This window comes from Leucopleurus acutus (genome assembly GCF_964270905.1).
Source record: "Leucopleurus acutus genome assembly, chromosome: 9".
Lineage (NCBI taxonomy): Eukaryota > Metazoa > Chordata > Mammalia > Artiodactyla > Delphinidae > Leucopleurus > Leucopleurus acutus.
Window position 1 is genome coordinate 21,323,019 of NC_139144.1, and position 13,893 is coordinate 21,336,911.

Below are 13,893 nucleotides of genomic sequence, written 5' to 3' on the forward strand. Positions count from 1 at the left end.
GCTGGGCTCTGGGGTCACACAGACCTGGACCTTAGACTGAGCCCTCGTTCTGCCGTTCAGATTAGAGTGCAGTGCTCCAGCCACGCCTGCACACGGCTGCTTCCTGCAAAGTGAAGCAGAGGTGCAAGAATATTTCTGAAGCTTCTTTGAACTTTTGGGAAGAAGAGAAAGCCTGGTGTTGAGCCCTTTCAGGAGGCTCTTTGGTTTGATTCAGATCCTCATAAAATGTAGGTCTCTTGTACCAGAAAAAGTTGCTGGCTTGGGGCCCATCTCCGTGAAGCGCTTAGCATCTCATCTGTTGTATCCTAGGCATTTGAGCTGGCAACGGGAGACTATTTGTTTGAACCGCATTCTGGGGAAGACTATTCCAGAGACGAAGGTGAGTATTGCTGCCTGCTGAGTACCTCAGTCCGGGTTTCCTGAGAGTCCTGAACTTCTGGAGAATATTGTCTTTTTGCACCGAAATAGAGCTGTGTTTTGGTTTTCAAGCACCAAATTCAGATGCTCTCCCTTTGAGCTTGAAGCCCCCTCAGCTGCAGTGACTGGGCAGAGCCTCCTGGCACCGGCGACGCTTTGGAGAGCCCTCGGGCCTCAGCCCGCCCCCGCAGGCCTGAGCCCAGCTGGCCGGGAGAGGACAGGCCGGACGAACCCGGAGCCTCTCCGTGGACCTTTTGTCCACTGATCTGCTGCCCACTTCTCTGTCCTGTTGGGGGCTGAATTTAAAACCAGGGAACTCTGGCTTGAATTCCCATCTGCAGACCTGACCATCTCCATGCTTATTTGCTTGCGATGCTGGGGTAGCCTGGGGTGAGCTGGCATCAGTCACTGTTAATGCTCCAGATGGGGCCTGAGGCCTGCCAGTCCCAGAAGCCTCTGCGTGGATGTGCTGCACACATTGTTGATTTGATTCTATCTCTGATTTTTTACTAATTTCAATTTTTTTCCCCCTCTTCTTTTATCCCATCCTTCCCTTTGCCCCTCCCATTCCCGTATCCTTTTTTTTCTCTCCTCCATAGACCACATAGCCCACATCATAGAGCTGCTAGGCAGTATCCCAAGGCACTTTGCTCTGTCTGGAAAATATTCTCGGGAATTCTTCAATCGCAGAGGTAGTACCTCTTTTTTTTGAAAAGCGCCACGATGCAGACAGAAATGGAATAGCAGCTGCTGGTTGTAGCATTAATGGTGACAAAGGCCTTTCTCCTAAATTCCAAAAGCAACCCAGCAGAATTCCTGTGCTGACTTCAGACTTGAGAAGGAGCCCCTGCTGGCCCCATCCTGCGGTCACCCTGTGCATCAGCTCCTCTGCGGTGCCTTGAATCTGGCCACTCGGGCAGAGCCTGTGCTCTGGCTGTTGACGCTGCGCTCTGTTTCTGTCTGCGCGGGCGATGGCAGTGTCTGCATGCAGTGTACTGATTAAATTGTCGTGTGTTTCTGTTTTGCTGGCAATGTTTCCCAATGCAGATCACATAGCATTGATCATTGAACTGCTGGGGAAAGTCCCTCGAAAATACGCTATGTTGGGGAAATATTCCAAGGAGTTTTTCACCAGAAAAGGTAACGGTATTTATGCAACACTAAATTTTCAGCATAATCCTCTCCCAAAGGAGAAATTGTGCGTTCGCGTTTGGGCAGTGGAGAAAGATCTGGACTTACCGCTGGGGGAGTCTGCTGAAGAAGGCTCTCAAGAAACAAAGAATCATCTGTTACCTGTGGAATAAGAATTTTGTAAGAGAACAATCTTCCGAAAATCCTTTGACCTCCTCCACACCTCTCCTTTATGCTAAGCACCAATTCATGTATTCAAGTATTTGTAAAAGAGGTTAAATGATTTTTAGAAAGCAGCTAGGCTTACCTTTCCATTTTGCACATTGTTCCTGGAACCAGAGTGTTTTTGCAGTGGAGCAGAGGTGGCCTAGAGACTGGACTTCATGACTGTCCATCTGCGTCCTGTTGCATGTGTCTGAGCTGTTTCTGTAGGGGTGTGGGCCTGTGAAGTCCTGTGTGCCTCACATTCTTATCAATCAGATGCTCTTCTCCCAGTGCATTACCTCACACTGTACTACTGTAGGTGATTTATTTTAATATTGCAGTTCTCGTTGATCTTCCTTGGCATGACCTAGAACAACTCTCTTTGCCCTGTGTAGTCCCTAGTGAGTGATCAATTTTTTAAAAACACCCAAAAGCCCCGGGGAATTTATTTTTACAGAGCCCTTCCCCAATGCCATAGTCTTTGATGTGAGCATAGATAGTCCTCTGAACTCATGTTTTTCCAGCTTTGATTTGGAGGGGGGGGTGTGTGTGTGCTGCAATTCCCGTTAAACAAGAACTGTTTAAAGTTGATGTGAGCGGGACATGGAGTTTCTAGAAATTTCTGCAAGTACTAGATACTCTATCTCCCCTGCTTTAACCAAATTTGGAAAACCAATTTGACTTTTTACTTTCCTGTGAGATAAGGAATTCTTGTAGAGCAATAACCTTTTATGATACACTGTGGTGATGTTCAGCTAACCAGTGCTGTCTTACCCCTTAAAGTCCATCTCCCCATGAATGCATGAGGCCTGAGAGCGAACCATGCCAAGACAGTGGTTTCTTGCTCACGTACTCTGAGCGTGTTGACCACAACTCTTAGGTTTTTGGGGAGCACCCAGTGGGTAACCTCTGAAATATGTAACTGGATGCAGTATCTTGTTATTTCCTTTTTAAAGCTCATCAGAGGAAAAAAAAAATTGTCAAGGAAAAATGTTCTTCAGACACGTATTAATTTTCGTTCTGAGACTCTGGTCTTCGAGTCTGGGTCACTTAAGCAGCTACAGGGGTCCCCCGCCACACCCAGACTCTCACGCAGTCTCAAGTCGTGCTCGGGGCAGCGTGTTCAGTGGCACAGCTGGGGCTGGAGCGTGCTGGGGGGCTGGGCACGGCGGGTCACGTCGTCTCCGCGGCTGTCGGCGGGGGTGACTTCCAGTGAGTGCATCCTTGATACAAGGAGGCGTGAGAGGATGTCTGCACCACGCGGTGCGTTAGGAACTGTTTCCGTTATTGGTAAAGCAGAATTATAAACAGGATCACGCTGTGCACATTGTGAACTGGTCAGCAGTATGACTGAGAGAGTGGGCTGTTTCCTAGGAAATTTCCAGAAAATGTTATTTGAACATAGTTGAAGCAAGGGAAAGCTCTGGATTATTTTGGCCTGGGATGGTGTGGCTTGGGGAGTCGTGTTTATTTTAATCAAAGCAGACTGCTTCTTCCACATTTCAGAATGTTTTCAGAGCCCATGGGAGATGGCCTGGGCCTCAGGAGGACTTGGCTGGTAGATGAGCTGCCCCCAGCCATAGCTTGCACCATTGTCAGGTGGGGAGGGCGGCCAGGAGCTAGCAGCCTGGTCTGTCAGGCAAGTAGCAGTGTTGGCCTGCGGGTGCCCTGGAGGGGAAGGGGGAGGGCCCAGGAGGGCTCTGGACCACAGCCCCTGATCCTCCAGCAAAGTGGGCTGCGGGAGCCTCACTCCTCGCCCCAGGCATCAGGCGTGGTGAGGGCCAGCAGCCAGCAAAGGCACACAAGGAGTGTTCCTTTACTCGTGCTGCTGCCGCCCTTTCCTCTGTAGCGAGGAGGCCGTGTAGGGTGGCTGGGCTCTGCCGTCTCTGTCCGTTGTCTGTGGGTGAGGAACCAGTACTGTGCATGGTGGCGAAGAAGTTGAAAAGGAACCAGGGTGGGGCGGGCCCTGAATGGTGAGAAGGTGGAGTCAGGCAAATGATTTGAAGGTACCCCTGCTGGCAGCCTGTGGTCAGCGTTGCTCGTGGAGATGGCTGCTCTGCGACTCTGGCTCCTGTCAGGCTTTGCCCCTGGTCTGAGCTGCAGGGACTGGGGCAACGCCTGCCGAGTCCCAGCCCAGAGCCGGCGGTGCGCCTGGGGCCCTCTCCTCATCCCACCTGTGGGGCTCCTTCCCCGGACTTGATGAGCGATGCCTGGGGGACTGATGTCGGCGGGTGGTTGGTTCCAGCTCACAGCTCTCTGTCCTGGGTCCCTCATGCTGGAGGGCGGCTTTCACACTGGCCTTTCCATAAGCGCCCTGCTCCTCGGGCAAGTGGACCACTGCCTTTGCCCAGATGGGAGTATAAAGTGCTTGCACGGGCCCTTGCTGCTGCATCGCCACGTTGTTACGCATGTGTGCTGTAGGGGCTGTGTGCGTGGGCTCTTCTTTGAGGAGCTTGTTTGAAGGTGGCTTGTGGAACTGAAGTGCATCTGGCATCCTTGGTAGAGACAGGCCGACAACACGTGGACTTGCGTTACTGTGGTGACTGGAGTCCTTTTTTCCTTCCTTTGGATGATTAGGCAAGAAATCCCCTAAAATGACTGGGAATTGGGGCTTAAGTTCTCTCCTGATGATTGTTTGTTTATGGTAACTGTGGAACTCAAAAGGGATTTAGGGTTTTCACAGAAGTCTCGGGAATAGTACAACGACGAATGAGGGCCTGTCCTGAAGTCGATTTCACCATGTCCCTTGGGATGAGGGGAGTGATGGTTGCATTAAAAATGTGTTTTGGCATTGCCTCCCCATAAAGGGGGTGAATACACGTTTTGGAAATAATGGGCTCTTAAGAGTATCCATTTAAATTTTTTCTAAAATACCTTTGTGCCAGAACCGATAGAGAAAGGTGACATTGAAAACGGCTTTTCTGTTGCTTACACCACGTTGGCGAGCGACGGGGGGGGGGAGGTTGGGGTGGCTGAGCGGCAGGCTTTCCTGCTCTACACTCTCCTGGGTGGGAAGCAGGCTTCATCCCCACTCTGAGGCCAGGGAAGGGGAGCAGGGTCTGTGCATTAAAGCTGAAATCAAGTGCAGCTGAGTGGCGTCTTCTTGCTTACAGCTCAGGGTAAAATGACAGCTACTAGTTTAAATTATTTCTTGGCCAGGCGTTTTATTAAAATTGAGCTGGATTTTTGTGACTGGGAATATAATTACTGTTCTCACCCTGTTGGGGTTTAATCTGCTGCTCATTCTGTTGGGTGTGGGCATTAGCCACCAAGATCTTTAAGGAGAGCCATCTTGGTCAGGGTGTCAGGGTGTGGCCCAACAGCAGTAAGCACGTCTGTGGATTTTGTCCCTACGCTGTCCTGCTGTGGCCTGAGTGGTCCCTCCAAACCCGTTCCTGACCCCGTAAAGGTGACAGTGTTAGGAGCGGGGCTGTTGGAAGGCGTGTAAAGGCATGGGTGGCGTGTGAAGGCATGCGTGGCGTGTGAAGGCATGCGTGGCGTGTGAAGGCATGGGTGGCGGTAGTGCCTTACGGAGAGACACAGAGAGCTCGCTAGCCCCTCCGCCACCTGAGGACACAGGAGATCTCTGAGCTGGAAGAGGGCCCTCACCTGCCTATGCTGGCGCCCTGCCTCCAGGACTGTGGGAAGTGAATTTGTTGCTTGTAAGCTCCCTAGTCAGTCATATTTTGTGATAGCAGCCTGAATGGACTATGACGCAAACCCGGGAAAGTGTCCCAGCCCTCAGCTGATGGCGAGAAAAACAGTACAGCCAGGAGCACGCCTTACTATGCCGCCGAGCAGATGTTCTGCGGAGCCATCAGTAGCCATCATTTTAGTAGAAGTTGCTGTACTGAGAATGGAAGTATGAGAGGAGACAGTTAACTTTAAAAAGGAAAAACTACTTGATTCTAGATGAGGGCGTTGAGTGTATTGTAATATATGTGAGCGATAGTATGTGTCAGACCAAAGACCTCTTGAATACACTGGAGAATTTCAGAGCATGCAAGAAACTTCTGTGTAGCCAAAGGAGTACATTTGCAGGGGACGGCATCAGGATAAGTGGTGTCCAGTAGAAGATGAGGAAAAGTGTAGGAGGGGGTGAGAACGGAGGGTGAAACTCAGGAGCTGGATTTTTCGTTTCGTTTCGTTTTGTTTTGGCCACACCACACGCTGCTTGTGGGATCTTAGTTCCCTGACTGGGGATCAAACCTGTGCCCTCAACAGTGAGAGTGTGGAGTCCCAGCCGGTGGACCGCCAGGGAAGTCCCAGGAGCTGGGTTTTAAAAGAGGCACTATTCTTAATTTTTAATGTTGAGATGAAACTTTTAGAATGATTTTAACTTAGCTCCAGAATTACCTAAAAAGCAACCGATACTCTTATTTCTGTGAAGAGAAAAGCCCCTCTGTGGCGTTTGGCCCATACAGGGTAGGATGGTCACTGCCCCACTTGATTTTCATGGCTTCAAGTTTAAAACCTTCTTGGTCATAGCATTTCCACGCGACGTAGGCAGTGAAGACAGGCAGATTGCACACGTGGGTTTAGAGCAGTGTGTGAACTTGAGGGGTGTCTGGCCTGGAAATGCTGGGGAGGAAGGATGCAGGCCTCAGCGAGGCCTCACTCTGTCCTGTAGGAGCTGTACGCCGAGATGGGCCTGCGGGGAAGTGTGAGCTGGGCCGATCTCCACGGGAGCTGGATTCTGGAGAGAACTAGTAAAGTTTCTTCATACTAGTGAGTCTCAAAACTTTTAAAACATAAACTGCTTTAACTCTCATTTTAACTGAAGCACTAATTCTGTGCTATAAGAGGTCTGGTTTTCCCTCTCTGTGATAAACTCTCTCTCAGAAGCTGAGCTCCGTGCGAGCAGGGGCTCCGTCTGCTTCCTTTCCTGCCTGCTGCCCGGAGCCCAGGTTGGGGGGTGGTGCCTGGTGAAGGTGGCTCCCTGCCGACTTAGTACATTTGAAAGCCTTCACCTGAGTCCAGTCTGTGTTTTATTTATTTTAATAATTTATTATTATTAATTTTGGCTGCGTTGGGTCTTCATTGCTGTGCGCGGGCTTTTCTCTAGTTGCGGTGAGTGGGGACTACTCTTCGTTGCAGTGCATGGGCTTCTCATTGCGGTGGCTTCTCTTGTTGCGGAGCACGGGCTCTAGGTGCACGGGCTTCAGTAGTTGTGGCTCTCAGGCACTAGAGCGCAGGCTCAGTAGTTGTGGCTCTCGGGCTCTAGAGTGCAGGCTCAGTAGTTGTGGCGCATGGGCTTAGTTGCTCTGAGGCATTTGGGATCTTCCCGGACCAGGGCTTGAACCCGTGTCCTCTGCATTGGTGGGCAGATTCTTAACCACTGCGCCGCCGGGGAAGCCCCCAGGCTTTGTTTCAGATGGAAGTCTTTGTGAGCTAGAAGCGGGGCGGTGGCTGACCCTCAGTGCTGGGACAGTCCTAGTAACGCCCGTCGTCCTGGCATCACTGACGGCAGGCTCACTCTGCCCCGGGTCCCTGCTTGGAGGCTGCGTGAGAGGCCTCCCCGGAGAGTTGTGGTGGAGATAGTGTGTGATAGTGACTGTGCTGCAGCCTGGAGGCTGGCTGTAGTGACACAGAACACACAGCAAAGTATGTGGGGAATAACAGACCACGAGCCACAGCCGGGAGTAGCTTTGAATTACTGTTTTACTCATTCAAACTTGAGCATGTGGTGCAAAAAAACCCACAAAAAACAATGAAATTGCTGTAACAGGTTCAGGTAAATTCTATTACAGTTCATCCCATTTATTCCTATCATTTAGTATGAGCTCCTCAGTAGTGAGATGTTTGTTTTTACTGCATCCTTTAACACAGCAATGGAATTCTTTTTTTTTTTTTTTTTTTTTTGCGGTACGTGGGCCTCTCACTGTTGTGGCCTCTCCCGTTGCGGAGCACAGGTTCTGGACGCGCAGGCTCAGCGGCCATGGCTCACGGGCCCAGCCGCTCTGCGGCATGTGGGATCCTCCCGGACCGGGCCACGAACCCTTGTCCTCTGCATCGGCAGGCGGACTCTCAACCACTGCACCACCAGGGAAGCCCTGGAATTCTTTTAAAGTTATTTTGTTTTATGCTTTGTGCCAGTTTTTCAGTAACAGTTTTCCTGAGGTGTGATCTACACAGCATACAATTTACCCTTTCAAAGTGTGCCATTCAGTAGTTTTTAGAATATTCACACAGCTATGCAACCATTACCAGTCTCTGAGTTTAGAACATTTTTGTTACCTCACAAAGAAACTCTGGGCCCATTAGCACTCACTCTCCATCCCCCTACCTCAGCCCCTGGCAACCCTGATCTACTTTCTGTCTCTATGAATTTGCCTCTTCTGGATTGTTCATATAAATGGAATCATGCAATATGTCGATTTTTGTGATGGCCTGTTTCATTTACTCTAGTGCTTTCCAAGTTTGTCCATGTGGTAGCATGAATCAATACTCCATTCTTTTTACGTATGGATAGACCGCGTCAGGTTTCTCCGTCAGTTGATGGACATTTGGGTTGTTTCCGGGTTTTGGCTATTATGAATAACGCTGCTGGAACATCAGTGTACACGTTTTGTGTGGACATAATGTTGTCATTTCTCTTGAATGCACATGTTGTGATACTTGAATTACAAAGGTTTTTAATTTTGATGAAGTCCAATTTTCTGTTTCTTGTTTTTGTTACTTGTGCTTTTGATATCGCATCTAAGAAACCATTGCCTACTTCAAGGTCATGAAAATTTATCCTTCCAAAAATTTATGGTTCTAGCTCTTAGGTCTAGGATCTATTTTATGTGTGGGAGGTACGGTTTAATACAGATCTTCACTTCAAATATTTACCTACATGTACTTTGTAGGAATATGTTCAAATTTCTTGTGTTTTTTTGTCTTGCTTTGTACCTGTATTTATTGATAGGTTTCCTTTCTATGTGTATGCTATTGAAATTTGTCCTAATTTATTTCATTTCATGGTTTCTTGTTACCAGGAGTTACAGTACCAGGATTTCCCTTTATCGTCCCCCATGTGTGGTGTAAAACCTCATATGCTTGTGTGTGTAATTCTGGAATGCTGTAATTTCATAGTCAATATAATACATTTTCCTTCACCAATCACTTAATATTCAAGAGGAGTATAATGCAAGTACTTAACTTTTTTCCTTACAGAGCACCCTGATGACCTGAGGCTGGCGTGTAGCGTGGCCTTCCCGAGCCTTTACTCCGGGGGAGGGGCCCTGCTCCCTGTCAGCCTTTCCTGATCCTTCAGGGTGATTCTGCCCCCTCCCCCCCGGAGTGGGTCAGGAAGCCTGAGAGGCAGCTGTCCATCTGGCCTTGCTGGTGTCTGGGTGGCCTGCGTGTGGGTGAGAGCTGACGCCGAGGGAAGGTTAAGTATTACTCAGTATTCTTTAGGAAAGAAAAGCTGGAAACGGTTTAAAAAGTAAAGACTGTCACAACCAAGTGGTTCGTTATTGGCACAATTTGTTTCAACAAAACACATCTTGGTATATTTTCCTAAGGGAAAAACATGTCAAGGTAAAAGCTACTTGTACAATAGGACAAATAGGAAAAAATTGTTTTTAAAACGTTGTGCCATCTGGTTATTTTATTTTTGTTTTATACGTGGTGGGAGTGGAGGTGGCTGTGCTTCTTGTGTGTTATGGGCCAGTCTGGAGTTGGTAAATGGACTTGAAGCCCTTACTCGTCAGAGGAACCTGTTCTTGGCGTTTCTAGCAATAGACGCACAAGTTTGGGAGCTTAGGGTTTGTTTTTAAATAAGCTTTATCAACTTTTATAAGACAGCGTTTCTTCTTATCATGGAATTGAACATGAGAAGTTGTGCATATGATCATAGGGCCGAGGCGAGTTTATTTCGTCTTTCTTGGCATTATAGAGTTTTTCCACCTATCTCCATGATCCACATATTGGTTCTTTTTAAAGACAGTGCACTATTCTGTTATATTGCAGTATTATTATGTATTCAGTATCTTGGTATTTAGGACTGTTCTGCATACTGCATATTTTCCTATTACAGACAGTATCTTTTCACGTACAGTTTTTTGTGTGGGATTACCTGGTCAAAAGTGCGTCAGATGTTTTAGGATTTCCTTTGGAATCGCTTTTATCAGTTTATCGGGGCGGCTAGTTCGGTATAGCTTTCCAGCCTTTGTATTCTTTTCATCACTGTTATTACGTAGATTTTAAGGCACCTGTCATGGTAAAGCGTCTGTCTTTTCATGGAAGGTTTGTACTCTGTTGCTTATGTACGGAGTTTAGTATATCTGAGAACTGCATCCTCAGGATGTTCTGAGCGGGTCTGAGCAGACCGAGCTCGGCAGTTGCTCTCATTTGCAAACCTGGCGAGCGTTTATTCCAGGTCAGAATAACATTCTCCACCCACGGAGCTGGTTTCACCATGTTGCGTGTGTGCTCTCTTAGTTTGCTCTAACCTCACCCTGGTGAGACGAGCGGTTACTATAAAATCAATAGAGCTTCACTAGAGACAATGCAGAACGAGAAAGAAACAACTTTTAAACAAAGCTGGTGTCTCAGAGCACCTGCTTTCCATCTTTATGGGCACTTCGAAAATTACTCCCGGGATTGTATGTGGAACACAGTTTTGACTAACGTTACTACTAAGCACGTTACCATACACTTGCCCACACGTTACTGAGTGCTGTTACCTACTCCTCGTCAAGTGGGTGTACCGTGGCTGGCTGTGTTTTTGACCACCAGTCTCCGATGACTGAGCACTTGTAATTTTGTGAGTGTATGTGATTTTGCAGTGAGCATAGTTTGGGGGCACGGCGGGTGGGTGGGTGCCAGGGTTTATCTCCTTAGGTGGGGTCCCTACGGCGGGGATTTCTGGGTTACAGGGGTGAACGGTCAGTGGTCGCTCCCACTCGTTCTCACGGGGACTGTGTTTCCTGCTGGCAGAGGGAACACTGTCTCCTCTAAGGTGGCGGGTCCACCTGCCTCGGGACAATAGACCTGGCCTGCAGCCTCCACACTTAACTCTGTCCCCCGTCTTTACCTGGGAGCCAGGAACTTACTTAACACCCGGTCCCTTTCACGAGAAATACCTTCTAGTGATTTCTGTATTCAGAATTGTGTGCACATCGTCATGACTACTCTGTAGACAGACCAGTTCATAAGAACCCAGGTTGGAAGAGTGTAGGCCCAAAGGAGAAGTCATCGTGGGGTGGATTACCAGTCGTTTTTTCCTTTGTTTTCGTAATTGTCTGTGATACCCTTTTATCTTCTTTATGACTAAAGAAGCAGGAGGGGTGTGTATCTACACTGGGTTGAATAGCTGGGTGGAGCAGACCTGGCCTCCTGAGAAGACCTTTGTGAGCCCTGGACTGACCCTCTGTCAGTGCGCCGCGTGTACAAACCCCCTCGTTGGTGAGGTTACAGCAGGTGCCAGCGGAGAGAGGAACTGGCCTCTGTGTGAGGGTGTCTGTTGTCGGCGGCTTGGGCCCCAGGACGAGGGGAGCCGCGGGGCAGACGGAGGAGGCCTCTCGGTGCGCGGCTCCTGTGAACAGACAGAGGAGACGAGTCATTCTCCCTGACCATCCTCCTGTCCTTTTGGCAGTTTGACTTTAAAAGTAACTTTTTTTCCTATTGCGAACAAGGCTGTTATAGTTCGTGGACCGTTAATGAGCTTGTCAGTCACTCTGTCAGGGCTGCTCATAACCCCCACTTTTCATACTGCAGTTAGCACATTTTGAAAAGTATAACTTCAGGCTTTATAAATTGATGTCCTGATAGCTTAGATTTTACAACAAATGTGTGGAGATGAATGCTATTTGATGTGGGCTGGCTCTAGGGCTGTGCTGTCCAGTACAGTCGCCACTAGCTATTTGTGGTTATATTTAAACTTAAACTTCTGTTCCTTAGTTGCGCTCACCCCGTTCTGAGCGCTCAGTAGCCACATTGAGCTGGCAGCAACCATACTGGACAGCACCTATACCGATGAAGTACACCTCTACTGTCACTACTGTCAGGTTCTCTTGAATAGCGCTCTTCCAGAGGAAAATGGTAAGCTGCAGAAAAAATGGTCCGAGGAGTTTAAATAGCATGTATCTTAAAGCTTTTCCTAAACAAATTGCGAAGAATCCCAAGTTGGGGAGAGTGCCTCGGTCAGTCTCTGCAAATGAAAATATTCTGGGCGTCCTCAGCGTGCTCTGCTTATTTAAGGAAACTTGGAGCTGATACAAATGAATTCTTCCTTTTTAAATGAACCCTTGTTTATATTCACCAAGCTTACTTGAAATGTGACATTTTCGTCTGTGGGAAAGCTGGCCTCTGTTGTCATGTAGTGTTGAGCAGGTAGGTATCTGCTTCATTGTAAAGAACCCGGCTGGACCAACAATGGGAAGTGCACAGTTGGAGCTTTCTTGACATGCCTGTTTTTCCCTGTAGGAGAGCTGCGGCACATCACCAAGCTGAAGCCCTGGAGCCTCTTTGATGTACTTGTGGAAAAGTATGGTTGGCCCCATGAAGATGCTGCACAGTTTACAGATTTCCTGATCCCAATGTTAGAAATGGTTCCAGAAAAACGAGCCTCAGCGGGCGAATGCCTTCGGCACCCTTGGTTGAATTCTTAGCAGATTCTGCACACACGCATTCTGAGCTGGCACATGTTGTCCAGTGCATTGGCCCTAAAGGGGGACTCTCGTTCTTAACAGGATTACAAGTGAGCTGGCTTCATCCTCAGACCTTTTATTTTGCTTTGAGGTACTGTCGTTTGACATTTTGCTTTTTTGTGCACTGTGATCCTGGGGAAGGGCAGTCTTTTGTCTTCAGCTTAGTAGTTACTGACCCACTTTACTTCTGGAAACAATAACATGTCTCTAAGCATTGTTTCTTGTGTTGTGTGACATTCAAATGTCAATTTTTTTTGAACGAAGAATACTTTCCTCCTTGTGTTTTGGCAGGTTTTGTAACTATTTATGAAGAAGTATTTTAGCTGAGTACTATATAATTTACAATCTTAAGAAATTATCAAGTTGGAACCAAGAAATAGCAAGGAAATGTACAATTTGATCTTCTGGCAAAGGGACATCATTCCTGTATTATAGTGTATGTAAATGCACCCTGTAAATGTTAATTTCCATTAAATATGGGATGGGGACTCAAATTTCAGAAAAGCTACCCAGTCTTGAGTGCTTTGTAGCCTAAGTTGCATGTAATGGACTTTAACTGCTCCGAGGAGTTGTGCAAACTTTTCATTCCGTGACAGTCCTTTTGCATTGGATTTTAAACAACTGGCTCTGGGTTATATCATTCCCTATATGGCACTTTATACAAAGAAAAGACATGCTTCTCATTCTAAACTACGTATTGTAGTTTAGCACTCCCATTCATATTTTTGCATATTTTAAATTAAAGGTACTTTTAAGGAAAAAGAGCAATTTCCCTTCAAAAATGTGGTAGCCTGGTACCATGTGGTGTTGCCTCCTCCAAGCCCTGTAAGTTAAACTCTACATAGATTAAATTGGACAAGAGAAACATGTTCAGTGTGTGGAGTGAAAAAATATATTTTTTTGGAAAAGCTTGCTCGTGTTTGTCTAGAACCAAGGTATGATATGTACAATTTGCAGTGCAGTGGGCAGAATACTAACATCTCAGAGGTAACAGGGATTGCATTCATTCCAGGGACAGTTTCGTGTGTGGCTACAACACATTTTACTAGCTTTTTCATTGTCTTTCCATGCGTTGAAGTTGAGAAAATGATTTTTTCCCTTTGCAGATTGCACACAATTTTGTTTATGCATTTCCTTAAAACTGTAGAATCCAGAACACAGACCATAGTAGGCAATACAATTTTAGAATGTAATATATAGAGGTACATTTAGCCTCTTTTAGAAATCAATGGATTGAATTTTTTTTGTTTTACATTCCTCAAGGTGCCTCGTTTTTCTTGACTTTGTCCATTAACATTTATCCATATGCCTTTGCAATAACTAGATTGTGAAAAGTTAACAAGTGTTGTAACAATAATCCGTTGTTTGAGGTGCTTGCAGTTGTCTTAAAAATTAAAGTGTTTTGGGTTTCTTTTCCAGACATTGCCTTGGTCATTGGCCTGTATTTGAAGCGATAGAATCAATAAACATTTGCTATCCTTTCAATGCAGTGTAACCAGAAAGA

The 13,893-nt window shown here is 47.2% G+C and overlaps 1 protein-coding gene across 5 annotated transcripts in view; it reads left to right on the forward strand.

Moving 5' to 3' along the window:
- SRPK2 (SRSF protein kinase 2) overlaps window positions 1–13,809 on the forward strand; it is a gene marked incomplete at its 5' end in the record, with an annotated part of 129,223 nt that extends 115,414 nt beyond the window's left edge. For 2 of the 5 annotated variants that reach the window (XM_082846911.1, XM_082846912.1), the window contains 4 exons: window positions 310–379; window positions 1,017–1,109; window positions 1,465–1,557; window positions 12,166–13,809. In XM_082846911.1, the coding sequence (XP_082703037.1) occupies window positions 310–379; window positions 1,017–1,109; window positions 1,465–1,557; window positions 12,166–12,350 (441 nt within the window). In that variant the 3' untranslated portion in view covers window positions 12,351–13,809. The remainder of the gene's footprint in view (window positions 1–309; window positions 380–1,016; window positions 1,110–1,464; window positions 1,558–12,165) is intronic. The other 3 variants (XM_082846913.1, XM_082846915.1, XM_082846914.1) reach the window with 2 other exon arrangements.
- Between the last annotated feature and the right edge of the window lie 84 nt (window positions 13,810–13,893).